Source organism: Delphinapterus leucas, chromosome 6 (genome assembly GCF_059928025.1).
Source record: "Delphinapterus leucas isolate spDelLeu-1000000601 "Yukka" chromosome 6, BTC_Dleu_Yukka2, whole genome shotgun sequence".
NCBI classification, from domain to species: domain Eukaryota; kingdom Metazoa; phylum Chordata; class Mammalia; order Artiodactyla; family Monodontidae; genus Delphinapterus; species Delphinapterus leucas.
In genome coordinates this window covers 111519454-111545537 of record NC_143134.1, presented here as the reverse complement: position 1 = coordinate 111545537, position 26084 = coordinate 111519454, and the positions used below count along the sequence as shown (strand labels likewise).

The following is a 26084-nucleotide window of genomic DNA, read 5'->3' as shown; positions in this document are numbered from 1 at the left end:
TTTAAAAGAAAAAAAATCATTGGTATGTATATGTCTACAAACTAACTTTTCCTTTCTTTTAAATATGGATTTTCATGTATGACTGTGTATTGAATTTTTAAAATGAAGCTCATCTCTTTTAAGGGTGATTATTGTAAAACATCAGAATACTGTGCTTAGCAAAGTTTTTGATGATTATCAATTATTCTTACAGTAAAGGTTAGAGTTTATTCACTGAATGATGACTTGAAGCCAGCCAAAAGAGAAACTGTCTTAACTTTCATAGTAAGTACGTTATTTATTTGGATGAGATACTCTGTTCCATAATCCTGCCCTCACACCATACTAACTCATTCGGTGTTCAGGAAATGGTTATTGAACACCTTCTGTGAGTATAAAATTGTAGGTTTATACCTCTACAATATGTAAAAACCTCATGAAAACGAAATCTCAACAAGTTATGTTTTGAACTAAATCATTTAAATATATCCTTCATGATTTATTTCTTGAAGAACACTGATCAATCACTAAGAATTAGTTGAATGCCTATTATGTCTGAGATTTTTTATTTGTACAATACACTTGAGCACTTTAGGCTTTAGTAACTAACATACTAACACATGAAAAATAGTGCTAACCCATGAGATAAAGATCAGCTGTTATCAGCTTTTCATCAGCCATGACATATGTAACAGATGATATGCACATGTGAAATAAACTCCCATGGTCTTCCCAGTTCGTGTCACAACCCTACAAATTTTTGTGGGGAGATAACTGTTCACCTATTAACAGTAGGTGTACTAGTAATTGGTCCTTCACTATAGGTTGCAGTACCTTTCCTCCTACTCAAATAACCAAAAACCCGAAAACCTTAACAGAGCACAAATGAAAAAGAGGATTGTATCGGAATAACCTTGAATCCTTCATAACTTACAAAAATCATAAAACTTTCACAAACTTTAACATCTGACTATTTTATAATGAATTACTTGAGAAGCATCCAGAGTGTTCCAAGATTGTGGTGGATAACTACTGACATAGACTGCAAACTTACAAAATGTCCAGCTAATAAATGCATTTTACAGCATATTTGCTTTGGAAAGCTTCAGATGAACACATACAAAATTTAGATTCAGGTATCTGTAAAGCATGTAAGTTCATATTTCATACATTATAACATCAGTTTTTGTCATACTTCTTTTTTTTTTAGTTGTACAATAGAGAGTTGAATCTCTTCTAGATAACTGAGACTAGGATACCCTGGACACTGATTTACTCCGCCCCCCCCCCCCCCCCCCCCCCGCCCCGTGACGCAGGAGATGGAAGAGGGTCCAAAAAGAGGGAGGGAAGTGGCTTAAATTAACCATATTTGCATTTCACAACATTTAAATGATTTTCCTCCTTCATATTTAATTTGAAGACATGGATATTTGTTAGTAAATATTTCTGTAGATCAAAGACAACATAATCGGGCTTCCCTGGTGGCGCAGTGGTTGAGAGTCCGCCTGCCGAGGCAGGGGACACGGGTTCGTGCCCCGGTTCGGGAAGATCCCACATGCCGTGGAGCGGCTGGGCCCGTGAGCCATGGCCGCCGAGCCTGCGTGTCCGGAGCCTGTGCTCCGCAACGGGAGAGGCCACAGCAGTGAGAGGCCCGCATGCCGCAAAAAAAAGAAAGAAAAAGACAATATAATCAGTTAATTTTAAAAATGTGATTTATGTGATTTGAAGTTGTTTGTTTTTATTCAAAGGATCCTGAAGGATCAGAAGTTGACATGGTAGAAGAAAATGATTATACTGGAATTGTCTCTTTTCCTGACTTCAAGATTCCATCTAATCCTAAGTATTTTAAAGTATTTGTTAATAAAGTTTTCTCTAAAAAGCACATCTGGAACTTTTGGTTGTGAGGTAGATAACCAGTCAAATGGAGCCACCTAGTGTTAACAAAGAGTAGGTGTGAAGGAAATGAGGATATACAAACTCTTTTCAAGTCTTATTAGAAGCTAGGCTCAGGTTCTGGCAAAACAAACAAACCACTCCCAATACTTCTTACCAATCCTCTTTACGTATAGAAATTAAAATTTGGAAGAGGCAAAAAACAGTCCCCAGGCCTTTTTTTTTTTCTTCCCATCAAAACCGTCAACCCTCCACCCTTCAAGGAATCTAATAGACTATCAGTCTAAAAGGCTGGTATTATCCCATGCCTAGCTCTGAGAGTTATAAAAATATTGGTCCCCTGTAGTCTTTACCGCACAGAATACCAGAAGACAGATTTCAAGAGGGAGGGTGTAATTAATTTCCTCCATTTGGCCACATGCTAAAGGATTAAGAACAGAACCCAATGTGAAAAAAATTTAGTGAACACATTCCTGGTATACGCAAAGTACAACGGGAATGAGAAATTCAAAACGGAAATAAAGAATCCACAGTCCCTGTCTGCAAGGAACTTAGAGGAGGACAAATAAGATAAGTGCACCTATAAAATGACTACAATATCACTTTAAAGCAAAATCTTTTTATGGTCATTTTTGTCTGCCCTCTAGAATCGAGTTTGCAGTTAATTCACTGTACTGAAGATTTTCTAGAAATTTGGATGAAACTGGGGGATTTAAATCATTTGGATAATTTTTAAATTTTGTACTTCCTTGAAAATATTACACACTCCATAGCACAGAATTTGTCCAGTTATTTTATAATTATTATCATTTCTCCAACTTCATCTTCTGTCATTTGCTCCATGACAGATTATGTCAGCCATGACCAGTATTGTCTTACCCCAGTACCTTTGCACATGTTGTCCCTTCTGCTTAGAATGTACTCCACCTTGCTCTTTACAAGGCTGGCTTCCTTTCATTCTTTAGGACACAGGGTAAATGCTCCCTTTTCAAAGAGGCTATCCCTGGATGCATGATCTAATGTAGTCTCTCTCTTCCTTTTACTCTCTTGTTTATTTTCTTCATGGCACTTATCTCAGTCTTGTAAGTAATTATTTATTAATTTACTTGCCTTTTATTCCCCACTAGACTGTAAACTCCTTGAGGACAGGAGTCTTGTCCATATTGGTCACTTTTGAATCACTAGCACCTCAACATAACAGGCACTTGATAAATGTTCTTTGTGTAAATGATGATGATAACCATAATATTAAACTTTATTGATTGCATGACCAGTGTGCAAGATAGATTTTATTTTTCCCATTTCACAAATGAATCTAAGTAATTTGCTCAAGTCCAATCTGCTATTAAACGTAAAAGTGGGAATTTGGACTCCCATGGACTAGTAACTCTGGGAAGACAGGATCTCTTCTATCTTGTTCATTTTTTATCTCCAGTGCTTAATCCAGTTCTCAGTCAATATTTTTGAATGAAGGTTGTTAAACTCAGATCATTTTCCTCTTTAAACAAACCATATTTTGTCCCCAACCAAAATTTCATTTATGTGAAGTGTGAATTTTATCATCTGGATAGGCTTGACCTGTATTATATGTTTCTAGAGACATTGTTATGGATTTTCTACTACAGGGTGGATTTTAGTATTATGTTAGTATAATTAAGCTCCAGGATTAGTAAATTTTCAAGTATCATAAGCTCTTCAAATCAAAGCTATTATATTGAGATAAAAATACCTGAAAAAAATCACAATGTATGAAAACTAATTACTAAGTAATTTCTATTATCTTGAAAATGCTCAGTTATTTCTGTTTATTGCTTTAAAATCTGTCATCAAAAAAAAGTACGTAGGCTATATACATCTTTACTTACCTCTCTCTCTTTAAAATGGGAATTGATTAGATTTTCTTTGGGTGAATTAAAAACATTTGATGACTTCTGTAATTATAAATATTTTGCTTCCATAGATATGGTGTATGGACAGTTCGAGCTAAATATAAAGAAGACTTTTCAACAACTGGAACCGCATATTTTGAAATTAAAGAATATGGTAATTTCTTACAATTAAAAGTTTACCTATAAAGAGTTAGTATTTTTGCAATAATTCTTTTCATGAATGAACTTAATGCAAAATCACTCCCAGATGAAGATAAGGCCACTTGCTGGTATGGTTAGAAGTACTGCTCAAGGGAGTGGGAAGAGTTGTCCAAATGCCTAGGCTCTAGTTCTAGCTGCCCTTGGTAACCCTGAACAAGCACACCAGTCTCTCTGGACTTGTCTTCCTCTTTATAGAGCCTCAAGAGACGTAATCCCCTGAGGAACTTGACTAGTTAAGGTCCTTTCCAGAATTATGATTTTAGGAGAAACTTAAACAATCAGAGTTGAGGTGAATAGAACCTGATAAGACTAATAGATGATTTACTCAATTCATTACAACCAGTTAGTGACAGAACAAGAACATTTGGATTTCCTTACCCCTAGTCCAGTGCTATTTTCCTTCTAGCTCACAAATTCCTAATACATTGATCCAAAAATTTAAGATATTCTTATTTTGAAATCAATCATATTAATGGACTAATAATTAACATATAAACAGCTTAACCTTTCCATTTCTTGTGGTTGTTTACTAGAGTATTTGTGTGCTCTGATATCAAATTTAACTTTCTTTTTCTTGAAGTCATTTTTTTATTCCCCAGGAGACTCATAATAATGTGGCAAATAACACGAATTTTAACAATTAACAAACAGTGACAAAGCAAATTTATTATAATGGAACTCAACTTTAAAGATTATAGGCTCTAAATAACATATAATCCTGACTGATCCCCCTTCCTCCAAGTGTTTTTGCCGCTTCTTGTAGATATCTAAAAATTCATCCGCCTCTTATTATCTGCAGCCACCCATTGATTTTACCACCAGGCTCCCTCCTGGTCTACTGCAACCCCCACTAATTGCTATCTCTGCTTCAAAGATATTCTCTCTTGGTATTAGCCAAAATAACCTTGAAATGCAAACTTTGTCATGTTATTTCTCTATTGAAAAGTCCCCAGTATCTCCTCATTCCCACCTCCTTTTCAGCCTCATTTATACCACTCCAGGAATGGTGACTTTGCATTTGATATTCCATCTGCCTGCAACACCCTCCCTCTCCCTCTTGCCTAACCAACTCCTACTCACCTTTCAAGTCTCAGTTGAAAAGCCATTTATTCAGTGAAGTTTTCCCTAAATTCTTTTTCCTGGGAAGGATTCCCTGTACTTATTTATATCAGTTTTCATAACTGTCATCTGTCATTTAGGTGTTTGTGTAATTCTTCGCTTATGCCTGTCTTCCCTGCTTGACTGTGAGCTCATTAAGGGCAGGGTTTGTGTCCTTTTCATTGGTATATCACTGTTGGCAGGAGTATGCAGGCTACATGGCACCTAGGCACTGGATGAAAGGATGAAATATTTTCCTCTACTTCATATCCTGGGGAGAACACATCTGTCTTGATCTTTAATAACATAGGAATGCAGCCCAGAGCAACAAATTGCATTGCTCTTTTTCTTCTGTTTTTCACCATCTAGAAAACACATAAGCCATATCTGAAGCCAACTATCTCACTTACTCTCCTGTGTCAGCCTTTGTCTACAATATCAAGGTCATACAATCACCCAGTTTTCTACTAACTGTTGTGCAGGTTAATAGAATTAGAATCTGTAAGCCTCAGTACACAGTCTGAGTTAGTATAAAGAGAAGACAGTGCCATTTTGACAGATGAAATTGTTTTCTCTTGGGCAATCAAGATACCAAAGAGAGGAAAAAACCCTCCTTCCTTTCTGCCCTAATTTTTAATTTTTTATGAAGGTTCTTTCTTGTAGCTAATTGTAAGCTCTCTCTTCTTGACTAAAGTGAGAGTTTTATGTTGAAATTTGGAGACTGGATGGATTTTTCTACTAGATAAAAAAAAGGAAATATTAAATAAGCAAGAAATTTCTTTTTCCATTTTGAATGTAATAAACATTTGTTGAGCATATACTATATTTGCGATTGATGAGAAGGATGAGAGGGGGAGACATACAAAGATAAAGAGAGAATAGTCTTTTTTGTTTCAAGGAGCCAATACTCTAGTGGAGGAAATAATCGATTGCCTATAATAAGTGCTGAAATCAAAGTATAAGTGAAGTGCTTCCAGTACATAGAGGATGGATTGACCTCTGATTGGCAGAATGGGAGGCTCCCCAAAAATAGTGTTGTTGTTGATGATAATGATGACAAAGTGGATGTTGTGCTGATGTAACAGCTTATCCAACTAATCCAGAAATACAGTTGGTTGCTATGATTTAAAGACTACTCTAAATTAAATGGTAATGTTGCCTCTTTGTTTTTATTTTCAGTGTTGCCACACTTTTCTATCTCAATAGAAACAGAAAATAATTTCATTGGTTATAAGGACTTTAATAATTTTGAAATTACTATAAAAGCAAGGTAAGAAAGTTTTTTTTTTTTCAGATTATCTAGCTGAACTGAGTTCCAACTCTGGTGACAGTTGCCCAGAGTGAGATGTGTGATCTTTTTCCAGTTTTATTGAGATATAATTGACATATAACATTGTGCAAGTTTAAGGTATACAATGTGTTGAGTTGATAGATTTATATATCTCTGAGATCTGTGATTTAGTGGCAATGTCTTCCATTACTTTGAAACCGACTGATTGAGAAGACACTATGCCTATAGTTTATTAGCTCATACTGATTTTAGCTGATTCTGATTTTAGCTTTGTTGGTTATTCACCGGGGGGGGGGGAAATCCTAAAGATTTAAGTTCAATGTGTATGTTTAGGAACCAGCATGACTTAGGATATTGGGACTGAGATATGAAACCTTCACTTCTTGTCATTTTTAATGGCTTAATCAGCCAGCTAATGCTGCATAACTACTCTAAGGTCCAATGCCTTAAAACCATAGCCATTTACGAGTCAGCTGGGCAGTTCTGCTGATCTGGGCCAGGCCGACATCAGTGGGGCTCGCCCATGTGCCTGCAGTCAGTTGGCAGGTCAGCTGGGGGCCAGCTGGTTTAGGGAGGTCTTACATGCCTGGCAGCTGGCTAGCAGTTGACTGAAGCTACAAGGATGATTGGATCATGTGTGTTTCTCATCAACCAACTGGCTAGCCTGTAGCAGCAGCAATGCTCAAAGAGAGAAAATGGGAGCATAAAAGTCCTCTTGAGGTTTACACTTTGGGACTGGCACACCATCACTTTCAACACATTCTTTTGACCAAAGCAAATTACAAGACCAGCGCAAAGGAAATAGACTCCCTTCACACCCAAGGAGCTGCAAAAGTGGTGGATACATGGAGAGGTGGAGAATTGGGGTTATTTTTGCAAGCAATCTACCACAAAAGCTTAGGTCATTTAAAAATGACGATATACTGTAGTTATTAATAACATTAACCGATTTATATAGCTATATGTGTCAAGCACTTTTGAAAGCGCTCTGTACATATTACCTCATTTAAGCTTTACGAAAACTCTATGAGGTAGATACTGTTACTATCCCCACATTACAAATGGAAAAACGGAGGTACATAAATGTTAAGTAATTTGCCCAAGATCATACAACTAGTAAGTCACTTGGCCTGTCTCATTCCAGAATACATGCCCTCAAATGCTACCCTATACTGCCTCTCTTACTAGCATTTATTCCTCAGATAGAGTGTTTGTCCCTTAATCTAAACCAGCATAAAAGGCTCACTTGACAGAGAATTGTAGAAATTGACTTCTTTTAATGGAGAGACTTATTTTTTTGTTCAAACTATGAATAAGGAAAGTTAGCTCTTGCTATAGTATTTGCTGTGCAGAAAGTTTTCTTTATTATTACTTTAATTCTAAACTAAAAAAGGAAGTATGCAGTTAGAATTTTAAAAAAGAACATATAACTCTGAGATCGGACATGCTGCTTTTAAAAACATAAAAGAAGATAAAGAGCGGCTCTCCACTGGTATCAAAATCATTGAAGAAGTGATGTGTCCTGTAAGAAAGGGCCCCAGACCTGACTCTTTTGATCTCCTCAAGATCAGTTTTTTTCATCTAGCACATAGTAATAAAAATCTGTACTTTGGCTTTATTATTGTAGCTTTATGAGGATGAAATATAACAGTGGATGGAAGGCACTTTAAAGTGTATCAAATGCTTTATGTAATTTTGAATTGTTATATTTTATCCAGATTTTATTATTGTAACCCTGTTAGCAAAACAATTTTATGGTATGATTGTTTGACAGATATTTTTATAATAAAGTCGTCAACGAGGCTGACGTTTATATCTCTTTTGGAATAAGAAAAGACTTAAAAGATAATCAAAAAGAAATGATGCAAAAAGCAATGCAAAGCACAGTGGTAAGAGATTTACTTGTACCTAAAGATCCGTCATGAATGCTAGAGATGGAAAGTGACTTAAAATTCATCTAGTCCAATCTCTCATTTTATATAGGTGTGGAAATTGAAACTTAAAATCCTCTGTTGGTTTCTCACTATCCTTAGGATAAAGTTCACTTTCCTTGGCATCAGCTCCCCTCACCAGCCCATCTCTCCCTTTCTTCTCCCTTGCACTGGTCACTTCAGTTTCTCAAAATTACCCTAGTCTCTCTTGCCTCCAGGTCTTTGCAGAGCTGCTCCTTCTGCTTGGGAATGCTCTTTCCCTTTGCTCCCTCCTGCCTCTTCTTTGCCCAGGTAATTCCTTCTCATTCTTTGTCTCAATACGGACACACTTTCTACTCCCTCAGGCCTTGAGTCGCTCTCAGTGGAGCACGTTTCACACTTTATTGCAGTGGTTCTCAACCAGGGATGACTTTTACCCCCAAGGGGACATTTGGTAATGTCCAGAGACATTTGTGGTTCTCACAACTGGGGAAGAGGATCATACGGGCACTTAGTGGGTAGAGGCCAGGGATGCTGTGAAACTCCTTCAGGACAGTGCCCCACAACAAAGAATTATCCTGTCCAAATGAGGTCAATAGTGCTGAGAAACCCTTCTTATTGTATGGTTTATTTACTTCTCTATCATTCTCTACACAAAACTCTTTGGGGGTCTGAATCATTCCCATTGTATGCCCAGAGCCAGCCTGGTTCCTGGCAAAACGGAGGTGCTCTATAAAAATTTATAAGTGAATGAATGAACTCACTGGGAAGTTATTGGTCCATGGTCAAGGGCTCGTGGTTGCTGGAGCACAGAGCAGAGCCCTGGTCCCCTTTTCTCTAGCTCAGTGTTCTTTACATTATACTGTGGATGGTAAGGGTTCATGTCATTTTGCTCACTGCTGCATATTCACGTAGTTTGTATCATCAGTAATTTAGCCTTTGTTCTTTCAAAATACAGTTTTATTTCTTTAAGATATAAATTAAATGCCTCTTTTTAATGCAAGATTCTATGCTAGACACTGAGATTTAAAGCTACATAAGACAAAACCCCTGGCCTCATAACACTCAATTTCAGAAGAAAAAAGAACGCAAAATCTATTTTACTGTTGTGGTTAATAATTAAATAATATCATGTGACTTAACCCCATATCCCATTACCCATTGTGTGTTTTTAAATTAGCGTTTCAATATGTAAGCAGCAAAGTACAAAGTAAATATCATAAAACCCCATAAACTCTCAGTTAAGAGCAAAAGTAAGCTGAGAGGTCTAGAAAGATGATGACTCAGTGACTGGAAGAAGTCATCTTTGCCAGCTAGTGCAAAAAAGGCCTGTGAAATCAAATGCTATTTAAGATGCTTCCGTGTCAAAATTCTAAAGAAATAGATTAGAAAATAACATTCTGGGCTTAACTGTGGACTCATTTACTCACTTTAGTGGTGACAATAAAGCATTCCTCTGACATTTGTCTTCAATTGAGAGGCTAGTAAAGGCACATTTTGTTCATTTTTTCCTTATAAATTCTTCTGTGAAATAACTCTTTCATTTTCCCCCTTTAAACAGTTGATAAATGGAATTGCTCGAGTCACATTTGACTCTGAAACAGCAATTAAAGAATTGTCCTATGGCAGTCTAGAAGATTTAAACAACAAGTACCTTTATATTGGTGTGACAGTCATAGAGTCTACAGGTGAGTTTGTTTTTTTTTTTTAAACTTTCTCTTGGGAAATATTTAGACAGCATTTTCAAGGTATAAATAATTTCTACAGTTCTTTCACAGTTTACTTCCTTTTATAGTTAAGTTTTATTTTTTACATCATTAAAAACTTGGATTAGAGTATAGCTCTGCCACCCCCTAGTCACTGGGTCTCTATTGCCTCACTGGCAAGAATGGGATAACACCTGCCCACCTGGTATTCCAAGTGGGTCTGCAACTTATCTGGCATGAACATCTGGCACCCCGATTTTCTCACCCAGTAAGAATCAAAATCAAAGAGATTATGTGTGTAAAAACATTTGATAAATTACCGTGCAAATGAAAGTTATTACTACTATCATTGTTTTCGTCCCCTTAGCTGTAATGATGGAGTTGAGCAAAGTGCATCCTAAAGCCCTTTTCTTCTGTAATAGTCAGTAATTCTATTTAAAATTGGAGGTAATGTTTCTAAAATAGATCCAATAGTAGTGTATCCCTCATAGGGTTATGGTGAGGATCAAAGAGTCAGTATATGCAAAGCACTTAAAACAGCACCTCTTCTTCCTCCTCCTCCTCGTCCTCCCCCTTCCCCTCCTCCTCCTCCTTTTTGTCCTCCCCCTCCTCCCTCTTCCTCTCCCCCTCCTCCTCCTCCTTCTCCCCTCCTCCTCCCCCTCCTCTCCCTCTTCCTCTCCCCCTCCTCCTCCTCCCCCTCCTCCTCCTCCTTCTTTTCTCCACCTACTTCTTTCTTAGCATTCTTAGCACCTTGTATAGTACTCTTAATCCTCACTCCAATGGTTTTAATAGTTATTAATTATTACTCCAAGTTGGGTTACTTTGTCTTACTTCTGATATGTCTTGATTACTAATGTAACTTATATTTTCAGGTCTGTATTGAATCCCCAACCAACCTTGAACAAATAATTTAACCACACTGAGGCCACTTTTTTTTTCAATAAAATGACTATTAGACCAAATTATTCCTAAGTCCCCTTCCACCTCTTTAAATTTTCCTTCTGGGTAGCAGAATGAAGAATTGAGGTAATTATCGGGTTATTAAACACTTTGTATACATCTGATGCTCAATAGATGTGGGAGAATGATGATGACTTTATACTCCCTGCCCTGGCTGTGTTTTTGACATTGTTTTAATGTTTCTTTGTTACTTTTATTTTTCTCAATTTATTACAAACAAATTCAGCTTAAGCAGTATTTATTAGATATGCAAAGAGTGCTGCTAAATATGCAGGCTTACAAATATTAATGATGCGTAATCCCAGTACTCAAGTGGCTTACAAACAAGCATCTATAAGACAAGTAAACAAAGAACTCTGAACAAGAAGGAATTCCATATGTGCTCTAAGAAAAGTGCTTAATGCTACTGACCTTCAGAAGAAGATGAGCTCCTAGGTGATTGCTGAGCAACCAAGAATGGTGTCCTGGAGATGATTGGTCTTGTTGTGAAAGATAAGTAGGGTTTTGAGGTAGGGATAACAGCCAGGATGAAGTGGGGCACCCTTCACAGAGTGAACATACCAAGAGTGGGATGTGAAACTTGATCTTTGAGAGTAGCAGATCATTCCTTTCACTGAAGTATAGGATATATATGTAGGGGTATTAGGGATGTAATACTGGAAAGGAGTTTGGGGATACTAGAACTTTGTATATCATTCTTAATAGTTTAGCTTAAGTTTTAGCTAATGGGTAACAAACACTATTGGGGTCTTTCTAGTAGACCCTCTGGGCTCTCTCTACCTCAAGCTCTCCTTTTATGTCTTCTCCACTTCTCTCCATATCCCTGCTCTCTAAAGGTGAATGCCCTGTAAGGCTTAGTCTCTGGCCTACCCTTTCTTCTCTCCTTAATGCCTTATACATATTTAACTGAAACTCAGGCCACTGGTGAAAAGTGGTGTCCCTTCCTTGAATTCTTCCTCAGTCCAATCCTATTGCTCTACTTCCACAAGGACCACCTCTGCCCACAAGCCTTGTGTGTAAGGCTTTGGAAACTCCTGAGAAGAGTTTAGACTCTTCTCTGCACTGCCCCTCTGAACCAAGACCCATATCCTACTTGCTGTTGGTAAATGAATGAGTGCAGAAATGGAGTGAATGAATGAATGAGTAGGTCTGTGGAGACATATGAACACAAAATAGCTCCCCTCACAGATCAGTACACTCCTAATAAAGGTCAACATAATCCTTGTCATTTCTTTAGGTGGATTTTCTGAAGAAGCAGAAATTCCTGGCATCAAATATGTCCTTTCTCCCTACAAACTGAATTTGGTTGCTACTCCTCTTTTCGTGAAGCCTGGGATTCCATTTTCTGTCAAGGTAGATGATGGGGGGAAACTGCTAAATGTGATTATCTTTTTCTAAAAATATGGGGGTGGCAAACAAAAGAAGGATGATGGAGAGGCAAATCACAGAGGGAACTCATTCTGTGTGTGAAATCTGCCCCTCCGACTATGTGGTGGGTGGTGGGAAACTGCAGACCAGCTTCAGCCTTGGGGATGATATCAAACCTTAGGGCAGTATCACTATTTAGTAAGATAGCCTGTGTTAAGCATTCCCTAAATGAGCATTGCATTAAATGATATGTAAATAAAACCCCGTAAGTCTATAGTTCAAAAAACACTAAAGTTTAAAATTATTTGGCAACGTGCTCTTTAAAAGTCTTAAGACAGAGATAGCATTCCTTGAAAATAAACCCCTTTCTCTCACCATTTTTTACTTCCTGTGTGTCTCTGAGGGCGCATTTCTATGCTTTTCACTCTGCATTCTCTTTGTACATAACTCTTGTCTGATCTCATCTCTCTGTATTGTTCTCCATCCTTTCCATCTTGACACTTTCTGTCTGTCCCTGACTCTTTTCTGTGTTTTTTTTTCTCCTTTACAATATTTTCTCTCCTTCCTCCACTTTTCCTTTTTAAAATGCTGATAGTATGGAGTTAAAACATTCATTTGACCTTTTAATTATATTTTATTGTAGATTAGTATTCTATATCTTATTATATATAAAACATGCTTTATTACATATATGTTTTATTATATTTATAAAATGGAAATTTTTATTCCCTATCCTTTACAAAGCTAGAGTAGAATTTTTTTATTCTTTGAAGATGTGTTGCTTTTAAAAATCAACTTTAGGATAATTAAAATGGGTTATTTATTACTGGCCTTTAAGAGAAAAAAGTTTACTAGACCACAAGCAAGCTTTGGACATGCTTATAACTTCTTAGTATATATACAACATATTTAATAATATATAACATATTACTATATAATGCATATGGTAATTTATAATATATTATGGAGTATATTAATATAATATATAATACAAGATCACAAAATATGTCACTATATAGAATTTATTATCTTAAAATATATTTTATATATTTCATATCACATATACAAATAAATAATATAAAATATATCTTTGTGGAAATTCTATATGTCCATATGCATGGCAATGAGAGGTAGAGTTTGAGAAAAAAGAAGATGCACTTATTGTTTCTCATATCCAAGAGAATCATTCCCAGAAGTGATTGCCTCATTTTTTCCTTTATCCAGTTCTCAACCAACTGAACACACACAGAAATTAAATAGCAGAAGACCTTATCACATCTACTTGGCAGACCTAATGTGATGATATTTATATTCTGAGTCTTCTCGATATACAGGGGAATCCATTCAAGAATGATTTAACTAAATAAGATTAAACCTTTCTATATATAAGCTGAGAACATGCTTCTTTTACCTGAATTGAATATGAATAATTTATACATTGGTGAGGAGGAGGGAAAATTATTTCAGAATTGTTATGCTTTAAAAGAAGTGATGAGCTCTTGAAATGAATTTGGACTGTTCTGACAAACAGGTGCAGGTTAAGGATTCACTTGACCATTTGGTAGGAGGGGTCCCGGTGACCCTGAGTGCACAAATGCTCGATGTAAACCAGGAGACAACTGACTTGGAGTCAAAGCAAAGTGTAACACGTTCCAGTGATGGAGTAGCTTCTTTTGTGGTGAATCTCCCATCTGAAGTGGTGGTGCTGGAGTTTAAAGTGAGCTGAATTCTTCTGTTAAATTTTCTGGGACAGTGTGTACTTTTGACTGTGTGTTTTGGCCAATGTGCAGAACAAATGCGGCAGATTTTATACATGAGTCCAGTGAACAGTTCCACAATTTTGCATCCAAAAAAATAAAAAAAAAGCACCAGAGGCAATCTGCAAATTCATTGAATGGTCCTTGAGGAAGATAAATCTATCAATTTTTTATTTGGGATGAATTATATCTGTAAGACTGTATTAGAATCTAGAAGTATCAAAATAGGTATAGCAGTGGAAATCAGTGATAGAAATATTCTCTGTTTCCCACCCCCCAACTTTTTATCTCTTTTCAGGGCCACAAAAGAGCCAAACGTGGAAGCCTCTCTTTTTTCCAGCTGTATGAGTCACTCTACCTTAGAGCTCACTTAATATTCTTCTCTCCCAGCAAATAATATTTAGGTTCCCAATCCCAAATAAAAAATGAGTAAGTTAGTAATGCATGTCAATGACCCCAGCATGCATAGATTCACCATCATCTACTGAGCCCGTACGAAGTGCTAGGCATTGTGCTAACCATTTTGCAGCTGAGGAAACAGAGGCTTTTAACCTTTCTTATGGTTAAATAACTTATCCAGACTTAATAAATGATGGTACTCAAGAGGCAAACGAATGCCTGTCTCACTCCCGAGCATGAGCTATTAACCAACCCCTCTGCTGTCAAAGGCCGATATTGGTGCCATGATATCATTTCTGCCCCACTCTGTTTGTAAGCCCTTCTCTGTGCCACGACTTCACAATGAAACTGGGCCAGAGCATCTGTGTGATGTCCATTCACGACTCCTGTCCCCAGTCCTCAGGACCTCCCCACTGCTACCCTTCCAACCCATAGGAAAAAGAGTCCCCAACTCACCATGACACTTCAGGAAGGGTGTCAATATTTGTTGCAGGAGCATCTTTCTCTCTTCACTTCACCAGACTTTCCCACCATAGCCTACAATCCCATATTATCCCAATTATTGTCCATAGCCTTTGTAAAGTTACTTGATACTGCAGCTGTACAAACACTTTGGAGTAACGGATTTCTTTTTTCTTTAGAATTTGGTGTTGTGAATTTTAGACATTTATAAAGCAAAGAAAGGAATTGAAAAGTTATGTTTCACAGAAAACATTAAGTCACAGTCCATGTATCTTTTTTCACTTTTTTCCTTTTCAGGTCAGGACCAAGGACCCAGATCTTCCAGAAGAAAATCAGGCCAGCGAAGATTACCGAGCAATAGCATATTCATCTCTCAGCCAAAGTTATCTTTATATTGACTGGACTGAAAACTATAAACCTTTGCTTGTGGGAGAACATCTGAATATTGTTGTTACCCCCAGAAGTCCATATATTGACAAAATAACTCACTATAATTACTTGGTAAGTATAATAATGATAGATTTACATCTATCTATTCCCCAACCTGATTTTCCTTTGCTTATAGAAAAGCGTTAGAATGATCCCTTACATATATTCTTACAAAGCACTTTCAAAAACATCATCTAATTTGATAATCAGTTTTTCAAAAGCCTTTGAGACAAGGAATGATTTTCATGACTACTTCACAGATGAAGAAACTGAAGGACAAGGAGGTTAAAGACTCACTACAGTCACTCAGCTGGGAAGAGGAAGGTTGTGATTAGATTAGACCTGGGAACCTCTGACTGTGTTATATGCCTTTCACCAAAGACAGCCTGATTCCTCCATAGAGAGAGCTTGATTAAATTCTCACATTACCTCTGCTCTACTTCATGGCCAAAGATTACACGCCTAGACCCATTTAAAATATGTGCATTTCATTGGAAAAAAGAGGGGACCCAAATCCTGCTCTTAAGGGTTGAGTCATATCATACCTGCTCCAGCAACATCCCTGTTACATCACTTAAATTAAACGGAAGTGTCAGTCAAGGCCGTCAGTGAAAGGTAGGAAAGAATGTAAAAAAAATGTTAAGGGCTTCCTGACAATTACCCAAGAAATGGAATTAATTATTCTGATAATCAGGCCAAACAGGTGATGATGATTTTTTTCAACGGTTTTCTTTTTTTTTTTTTTTTTTTTTTTTTGCGGTACGCGGGCCTCTCACTGCTGTGGCCTCTCCCGTTGCGGAGCACAGGCTCCGGACGCGCAGGCTTAGCGGCCATGGCCCACAGGCCCAGCCGCTCCGCGGCACGTGGGATCCTCCCAGACCGGGGCACGAACCAGCGTCCCCTGCATCAGCAGGCGGACTCTCAACCACTGCGCCACCAGGGAAGCCCTTTTCAACGGTTTTGAAGAAGAAATTAAAAAATAAATGAGGACCATACTGACTGATGAATAATTAGGGGACTCGTTTAGGGACTACGTACCAAAACCACATATACAGTCCTGTTCTCTAAGGACAGTTTAAGGGATCTCTGAGGACATTTTGGCTTCATATGATTTTTAGGGTTTTTGTTTTTTTTAACCTCACACCTCCAGTTTAGAACCTAACCTCTGGCTTTAAAACTTAAGGCCAGAAATTAGGGAAAAATAAGATGCACTCTACCTCCTCATCTACATTTTTTAATCAACTAAACAAGTAGATGTTAATGACAGTGTGATGACTTTAAACAGATTTGAGGTCAAATTCTAGCTCTCTGAATTCGTAGCTAGGTGGTTTTGAACTGAAATCAGTATGACATTTAATTACTTCCTGAACCTCAGTCCCTTTATCTGCACAATGGAGATAGTATTCCTATCCTTCTGGTTATTACGGGAACTAAAAGGGTTAATTAAATGTAAAGTTCCTGGAACATAGTAGGCCCATACAATGTTAACTTTCTTTTTCTTTAACGTAATTTCTACTCCAGCTCCAAGCTCCATCCTGAAGCAAATGTTTTGTTTTTGTAATGACCGTTGCTACTGCTGTTTATTTTTAGATTTTATCCAAGGGCAAAATCATTCACTTTGGCACAAGGGATAAACTTTCAGATTCAGATTATCAAAGTATAAACATTCCAGTGACACAGAACATGGTTCCTTCAGCTCGTCTCCTGGTCTATTACATTGTTACAGGAGAACAGACCGCAGAATTAGTGTCCGACTCAGTCTGGTTAAATATTGAAGAAAAGTGTGGCAACCAGCTCCAGGTAAGCCACAAACTGTAAGTCACAATCCAACTTTCTTCTGAATAAAGGGGCTGTAAATGCAGGTATATGTGAAGTTTTTGTGTCATACAAATGATATTTTCTTTTTCAAATGACCTTATAGGTTCATCTGTCTCCAAGTACAGATACATATTCCCCTGGCCAACATGTATCTCTTAATATGGCAACTGAGTTGGATTCCTGGGTGGCTTTAATGGCAGTGGACAGTGCTATATATGGGGTGCAAAGGACAGCCAAGAACCCCCTGGAAAGAGTTAAGTAGTGCATGGCCTTGGTTACTGGGGTGGCCCTATGCAGTGCTTCACAAAGTGTGGCCACTAGGGTAAGTCGTGGGGGATTAAGGGAAGACTAGACCTGCTTTTCTATAGTCTACTCAAAACAGTGACTCTTAGGAAGGTAAGCCATACTCATGTTAGTCTCTAAAGCCCAGGTCTATCCATTTTTACTTTTCCAAGTATGGAATTAAGTACTTTAAAAACATATGCCATGATAGCAATTACATTCATGGGCAAAGTGCCATTGATTGGGGGGGTTCGGAGATTTGGGAGCAGGGAGCTTTATAGTAGCAGCAACAGAGAAGAATGAATAGGCAACCACTGGGGGTTTTTTGGGTTTTGTGTCCTTTTTCTTACTCATTAAAATCTGTGGCCCAGAAGAATCTGAAAATGATTCACTTCCCCTAAGTTCCCATTTATCTCCCCTAAGCTCTGCTTCTGTTTTCTAGGCTTGAATTTCTTTGAAGGAGGAAGAAAGAACTGAGAAACTATTAAGTTAAAAACATTCAGAAAGGAAAAAACATTTGGGGTCAAAATTAAAACTGGAAAAAGCCTCCCCCCGCAAACAAGTTCTCACCCACTTATAACCTAGAGCCCTCTTCCCCAAAATACAAGAGATTGTGCTCTTTTTTCTTTTAGCGACTTAAAAATTAGCTTGTTTATTAATTCACTTATTCATATATTCACTCATTTATTCTTTTTTGGACATTATATTGATTGCAGTATGCATTCTGTGTACAAAACAGCATGGGGTCAATTTCGAAGAATCACCTCATCAAAGCTTAAGACTTAGTTCTTGATTTAATTTTGAATAGGTATGTATTTCTAAATACAAAAGGACAAAATAAAGGAATGAAGTTGGGAAATTTGGCCTTTGACCATTTGATAAATGAGTGGGCTGTGCATTTCACAGATTTGTTAGAACCATGTAACAACTTGTACCTTTAGTTTTTCAGAGGAATGATTTCCACATCTGAATAGGCTCACCATTTTGCCTTTAGTTAATTCCTAAGAATTATTAAATTAACTAACTACCTCTGGACAGGTATTTCAAACTTTAGAGAAGAGTGACCTGGGCTGCGGGGCAGGTGGTGGCCGCAACAATGCAGATGTATTCCACCTGGCTGGACTCACCTTCCTCACCAACGCAAACGCAGATAACTCCCAAGAAAATGGTAAAACACTCAGTACTTTTTGTTTATTCTTCAAATTGATTACTGAAATTTACATGGATGATTTGCCTCCCAGACCTCAGTTTTGTCCCTCCTCCAGAATATTCTCTAAACTGATCTTATAATGGCATGACTAGGTAACTCCTCTGTATAAAATGTTTCATTAGCCTTCAAGATAAAGTACAAATTCTTTACTGTAATGCTCAAGGCCTTCCACGATCCTCTCTCCAGCTCTTTCCAGCTGTTTCTCATCTCACTCTACATGACCTTATGTCTAAGCCATACAGAACCAAGGTAGTTACGGGTGACACTATTTTACATCTTTGGGCCTTTCCTTATTAGGACTGCTTTCCCTTTTATTAGCCTGGAGAAGCTAGAAGAAGAATCATCTCCTTGATTTGGCCTCTTCCCCATATAGAATTGATCATTGCCTCCTCCTTTAATAGGGGGAATACTATAGGGAGGACTAGATGTATTTATAGCAGTGCATCATTGTACATTCTTACACTTAATTACACACCTTGTCTCAGTCACTGCACTGGGAGCTCTTTAAGGGCAAGGACCACATCTTAATCATCTTCTTTCTGTGGTTTTAAAATTGTTCATAATTATACATGATACTATTATTTGTAATAATATAAACACCAAAAATAATTAAAATACCATACCTAACAGAAACATGGCTCACTCTAAAAGCTTAGATATTTCCTTGTAATCAGTGGATCAAAAAGGTTGCAGGATTAAAAACCAAATTCAGATCAAACAAGTCAAACTGTGTGACAATAGATTGTGAGCCCCTCTAAAAACAAGTCATATTGAGATGTGTAGTGTGCGGTGCCTAGTCGAAAGCAGGCTCTCAATATTTGTTGAATGAATGACGTGAATGTTTTAAAAAGTTAAATAATTTCACGGAATTTTGTGGTTTTTGAGATTTTATCTCCTTTTCTCCCTTCTTTTTCTTTATCTTTTTAAAACAGATGAACCTTGTAAAGAAATTCTCAGGCCAAAAAGAATGCTGAAAAAGAAGATAGACGGAGAAGGTACTCTAAAAGTTTCATGTGATTGCCAAAAGGTTATGATCGTGTCATTCAAAAGCTGGAGAAAAGTAAACATTATCTAATTTCTCTTAATTCAAATAGAATGTGTGAAAAGAAAGATATGTACAGACATCTAGCTCACCTCCCCTGGAAAGGTTAATCCAAATTAATCCAATAGTTCATTTGCCATAACCTTAATCTGAGGGAAATAAGTCTTTGTTATTTCTATCTCTAAAATATAAAAGATTAACTTTTATTTGTCACAAATATTTCCTCTCTGCAAACTTTATCTAGTAATTAAAATCATATTCTTCCATTTTATTCTAACAAAATCCATGATTTAAGTAACTTTGAGATATACCTGGAAGTCTATCTCTTCTTGCATACATTTAACAGTTAAGAGTATTTTAGATAATTTGGGGGGGGGGATATAATCCCAACAGAAATTATTTTTAAGTATTATTTAAACAGAAATATGATAATTGGCAATGCTACAATAGAAAGAACGTTGAGCCAGCAGTCAGTGCCCTGAGCTCAACTAATAAAGATGTTTATAGTAGTACAATAATACTTTCCATCTGTATATGAGTCATTTAAATTCTAACCATCATTCTAAGTTTTAATGATATGAAAAGAGAGATACTGATTAATCGAAGCACTTACGATGAGGAAAGATGCCACTGGTGAAGAAATGTTTGAAACCACAAACCACAAGAAACGTTTGAATAAAATAGGATTTTTAGCTTGAAGAAGAACATACTTGAATAGTGATGATAACTATCTTCAGATATTTGCAGGCTTCTCAGATCATTAACTTATTTTACTCAAAGGGTGCTGAACCCAAGGTGCCAGTTTCAGAAGTCAGTACTCAGCTTAGTTGCAGGAAGCCCTTAACCATTTAGTGCAAATCAGAGTGGACTACCTTATGAGGCCACATTCTCCCATTCCTAGGGTAGTTCCAAAGTGGGCCTGGACAGTCAACTAGCCATGGCTGTTGTGAGGCTGGGGTCCTATGACAGCAGAAATCCAGTATCCCTCAAGAGCCTTTCTAAGCCTGAGATGTTTTGACTCTATGCATAATCAAGGGCACTTGAATTATTACCATTTCAGCTGCTAAATACAAACATAAAATGTTGAAGAAATGTTGTTATGATGGAGCCTATCGTAATGATGATGAAAACTGTGAGCAGCGAGCCACACGGATTAAGATAGGCCCAAGATGCGTCAAAGTTTTCAAGGACTGTTGTGCCATCGCAAGCCAGTTCCGTGCTGAAGAGTCTCATATAGATATCCAATTGGGAAGGCTACGTAAGTTTGACATTTTCGATTGGAAAATATGGGGAACTTGATGTAATTTTATGCTTCCAAAAAAGGTGGTTTACATGCTCTATTTAGAATGGGAAGTAGAAAAGATAACTTGCAAATGCTGTTAAGAAAAAATTTTGTTGTCCATTTTTGGGCATCAGAAGAGGTATATATAGTACAGAGCAGAGTGCACTAGTCCATAGTCAAGACCCAGGCGAGTTTGAAGCTGACTCATTCTATAAACGTGAATGATTATTTATCCTCTCTGAGCCTCAATCTCCTCATTTTTAAAGGAAGAAGCTTGGGCCAGGTGATCTCTAGTATGCCTTTGAGTTCTAAAATTCCATGGTTCTGTGATATTACAACCATTAAAAATTCTGTTTATACCTATACTGACCACATATAGCAAAAGATTTCTAAATGTAGCATAACCTTAAATGTACTCACATAAAGTTGAAATCTTATTTCAATTTCAACCACAATATACATTTTCAGAATTTATAGAACTCTCATTAACATGTTTTCAGAACTTTTAGGACTTTCAATTCATTTATATACAGCCAAAACAAACAAAAGCAGAGTGACAGATCCTGTTTGATTGTTTTGCTTAACAGTATGTCTTTTTTTGTTGTTGTTACTTTTTTTCTTTTTTTAAATATTTATTTATTTATTTATTTATTTTTGGCTGCGTTGGGTCTTCGTTGCTGTGCACGGGCTTTCTCTAGTTGCGGTGAGCAGGGGCTATTCTTTTGTTGTGGTGCGCAGGCTTCTCATTGCGGTGGCTTCTCTTGTTGCAGAGCATGGGCTCTAGGCGTGTGGGCTTCAATAGCTGTGGCACACGGGCTCAGTAGTTGTGGCTTGCGGGCTCTAGAGTGCAGGCTCAGTAGTTGTGGCGCATGGGCTTAGTTGTTCCACGTCATGTGAAATCTTCCCAGATCAGGGCTCGAACCTGTGTCCCCTGCATTGGCAGGCAGATTCTTAATCACTGTGCCACCAGGGAAGCCCTTAACAGTATGTCTTAAATGTCATCATTCTGAGTGGGTACATTTCTGCATAAATAAATTCTTGTGGCCATTTATCAAAGCCAGGTTATTAGATATATTTAGGTTGTTTTCAGATTTTTGCTTATTACACGCAGTATTTTTTATGAACAATCTAGTACATATCCATTTTTCGTGGTCCAGTTTTTCAACTCTAATCATTTGGGTTGGCATCAGCTGCCTGGAATTCAGCCTCTGTAGCTCCCTCCTCTCTGCCCCTTGTTCTAGACAGCTTGGCCTCCCAAATTCCCATGGGTGGTGTTGCAACTCTGCCAGGGTCTGTATGGGTTTCTCTCCCTGCTCTAAAGCCTGTAAACTGCCTCCAGACAGTAAACCTGGATAATTTTAGGGTTCATCCAATCTGTCTCCCTTTTCTCAAGGATCACTGTCCTGGCTCACTTATGCTCTAATATTTGAAAGCTGTTGTGTCTGGTTTTCTAGTTTTCTTAAGGCAGAGGTGTAACTCCAGTCCCTATCAGTGCATCTTGGACAGAAGCAGACATTCTGTCCATTTTTATTATAGAAAATATAAATAAATTTCTGAGATAAGGCAGAGAATAATATAAACCTCCCTATTTTACAAAATAAAAACAATTATTGAAATTTTTAAAATGCAAATAACTTTATAGACTAATTAGTATCTTGTATAATTTTCCGAACATGAAACATTTAGCAATTTAAAACACAAATTATTAAACATATTTTTATGCTTTATTCATTTTGTCAGTGTCACTAGTGGAGAAATCCTAAGGCCTTTATTGTTCTATTTTGAAATCACTAAACAAAATGTTTCATTGACCTTTCCGAAAATGTTTAAGCTATTGATTAATGTCCATATTTTAAAATTCAGCTCTAAGTAGAATTTGTGTTTTTTTCCATAATCAAATATATTTTTCCCCCAGATATAAAGACTCTTTCACCAGTAACCAAACCAGAAATAAGAACTTATTTTCCAGAAAGCTGGTTATGGGAAGTTCATCATGTCCCCAAAAGGTATTATATTTCTTTGACATTTCTCTGAAAAATATGGGAAAATGCAAATATTCTGACCAAAAATCTGGAAACTACCCATTTCCCAATATTTTATTTAAGAGTTAAGATGATACCACCATTGGGTCAAATTTTATTTTACTTCTCTTTTTTTTAGCGTGTGATTTCCTCTAATAATTGGTTCCAGGTCATGATTAACTCTTGGGGAAGAAGGGTACCACTCCATTCAACTTCATTCCATTTCAGGTAGTCTTTACCGAGCACAACTGTGTGCTTTACACTGCATTACGCAGCTGTTTTCATCCTGAAATATCTGTAACTACAAAACATTGATTAATAGGGAGAAAGGTTCTTTTCTTGTTAAAGTCCTTTATTCAACACATGTTTATAGAATGCCTACTCTGTACCAGGCACTGAAAACAGTGCCCCTTCCCTGAGTGTCATCCTTCCTCAGGTCGTCCGGCGGGGGGAGGGGGGGTTGGGGGGGGGGGCTCAAAGCACAGACTTTCCAAGGAGCCATCAAGGCAGTGAGTTCCGGGCCTGACATCTGACTTCTAATGGGTCTCCTGGCCTCTACCCTTGTCCTGCCTGATTCCTCCTCCACAGTGTTGTCCACTTCATCTGACATTGCCCCTTGGCTAGCATTTCCCCTCGCAGAACTTTCCACCGCTGTCCCCCACCCAGTGATTGGATGTACTGCCCCTCTCAATTAACTCTGTTGCACATATCACACAATATAATAATGTCCTGTTTACCTGACTGTCTTCCACATTAAAATGTAAATACTTCCAGGGCAAGGACTAAATTCAGGTTAGTTTTATATTCAGGACCTGGCATAGGGTCCGGCTTCTAGAGGCACTAAAATGAATTTGTTGAATCAATGCATACTGCCTCTGAACTTTTTAAAAGTTTTATTGGTACAGTTATTACAGTGAATCGCAATTTATACACTGAACTATTTCTTCCACTAGACCGTGAACTGCTTGAGAGCAGGACTGTATCTATGAGTGCTATGTACTCAGTATTTAGTGCTATGCTTGACACAAAGATGGTGCACAATAGCTGTTTGTTGAATGAGTATAAGCTTGATCTTAATCAGAAATTTTTAGTTATATCAACTTCGTTATGAGCAGTGTTAAGATGCATTAGTATTTTGCTTCCCTATTTTAGAACATACTACACAATAAACATAATTTTTTTCTTTGAATTGTATGTTTTGAATTTGCAGTGTTTCAAAGACATCCTTCTGAATTTGAATTCTCATAATACAAGTGAAATATCTAAAAACATGGAATGAGTATAAGAGTTACTGAATAAACTTCTTGCTTGATTTTTCTTTAATACCTGATGTGATTTTGTTCTGTTGTGATTTTTTTTCTTTATTCTAAAGTAGTATGAAGCAAGAATTCTGCTAATGCAAGCTGTCAATTTGGGTTAATCAATGTTCCTCTGTATTTGAATATATCAACATTTTAACTTTCAGAAACCAGTTGCAGTTTGTGCTACCTGATTCTCTAACTACCTGGGAAATTCAAGGTGTTGGCATTTCAAATAGTGGTAAGCAAATTGAAGTTATATACTCACGTAAGGAATGATTTGATTTGGCAAAATGCAGTTTTTTGTTATTGTCTTTTTAGTTTACACAGGACTTAAGTGGTGTCATTTATTAAAACCTATTTTTAATGTATTACAAAGAGACTTAGATGTGCCCACATCATGGACTGTATCAGTTTCTTCTTTTGTTCTTCTATTAGCCATCATTTTATAAATACTGATGTGAAGCCCCCATTTTCCTTTGTATTTTCTCAGTGAGTAGAAGATTCAGTAGAGTTAGAGAAAAATATATAATTTCTCTCCTGGACTAGTGCCCTTTTGTGGTGATTTAGTGCAGATACTTTATAAATAATTTCAGGCTTGGCTTGTTTGCTCACTATATTTTGTTCTTATAAATCTTGGTTTCCACAATCAAAATTTTATGCCCATTAAACGGAACCAATAATGAATATCTAAAAAAGAGATTTGGTGCTTTAGTTAATAAACATTCTCATGCCTTAAATAGAATTAAATATTTTTTGGACAAATGAAGTTTTCTGTTAATACCAATAATTATTGAATGAAGAACAATGATAAAAGAATAGATCTTAAAAGTTCTTACCACAAGAAAAGAAATTTGTAATATGTGTGGTGGTGGATGTTAACTAGACTTATGTATACAAATATCGAATCATGTTGTACACCCGAAGCTAATATAATATTATACTTCAATTATAGCTCAATTTAAAAAAATCAATGAGTAGAAAATTCAAGGACATGGGGTGTTAGGGCAGAGAAAAACATCTAACTTTTGTTTTTTCCTTGAAGCAAAGCAAATCTGAGACATTTTAGTACTAATAAGGCATTATGGGAATTCCCTAATATGCTTCAACTTTGCTTTCACTTTGGGCTGAAGGTATATGTGTTGCCGATACTCTCAAGGCAAAGGTGTTCAAAAACGTCTTCCTGGAAATGAATATACCATATTCTGTTGTACGAGGGGAACAGATCCAATTGAGTGGAACTGTTTATAACTATAGAACGTCTGGAATTCTGGTAAGTATTTATGGTATGTTCAAATAAATGGAAAAAATGAAGAAGTCCCTGATTTTCTGAGAATTCTATTAATGGAATTATCACGTACACAGGCACACAAACTCAACTCAGTGAAGGAAAGAAGAAAAGAAGAAGAGTTAAGATAACTATTCATACAACTCCAATTCAATGAAGAATACAAGTCCTTAAGATAATCAATGTGCTGTGGAGGCTCAGAGAAGGATGAGGTTACATTTGGTTCATTCATCACCCTGATCTCCTTACCTCTAACAACCCTTTCCTTTCCTCCATTTTAGCCATTCACACTCTTCACTTTGCAGATCTTGTCTTCCCCCCGGAAAATACGATTTCAAACATCTCACCAACTGACCACCTCCTACCTATCCTTCTGACTCATTAACCTCGTTACTTTGTAGCTACAGTTCTACAGCATCATTGAAACCTCCAGCTCTTTGACTCCATTACTTTTTATTCATTAGCCTTCTTATGCTAAAGTCTTTACTTCACTCCTTGTTC

General features: G+C 37.1%; 1 protein-coding gene across 1 annotated transcript in view; it reads left to right on the top strand.

Annotated features, from left to right (window-relative positions):
- Nucleotides 1-26084, top strand: part of C5 (complement C5) — a 78812-nt gene that overhangs the window by 10710 nt on the left and 42018 nt on the right. The window contains exons 4-20 of the mRNA XM_022578863.2: nt 194-264; nt 1728-1819; nt 3833-3915; nt 6240-6330; nt 8126-8240; nt 9823-9949; nt 12165-12280; nt 13827-14012; nt 15211-15414; nt 16933-17142; nt 17264-17413; nt 18481-18610; nt 19585-19647; nt 20755-20952; nt 22892-22982; nt 24463-24536; nt 25429-25568. Coding sequence (XP_022434571.2) covers nt 194-264; nt 1728-1819; nt 3833-3915; nt 6240-6330; nt 8126-8240; nt 9823-9949; nt 12165-12280; nt 13827-14012; nt 15211-15414; nt 16933-17142; nt 17264-17413; nt 18481-18610; nt 19585-19647; nt 20755-20952; nt 22892-22982; nt 24463-24536; nt 25429-25568 — 2141 coding nt within the window. The remainder of the gene's footprint in view (nt 1-193; nt 265-1727; nt 1820-3832; nt 3916-6239; nt 6331-8125; nt 8241-9822; nt 9950-12164; nt 12281-13826; nt 14013-15210; nt 15415-16932; nt 17143-17263; nt 17414-18480; nt 18611-19584; nt 19648-20754; nt 20953-22891; nt 22983-24462; nt 24537-25428; nt 25569-26084) is intronic.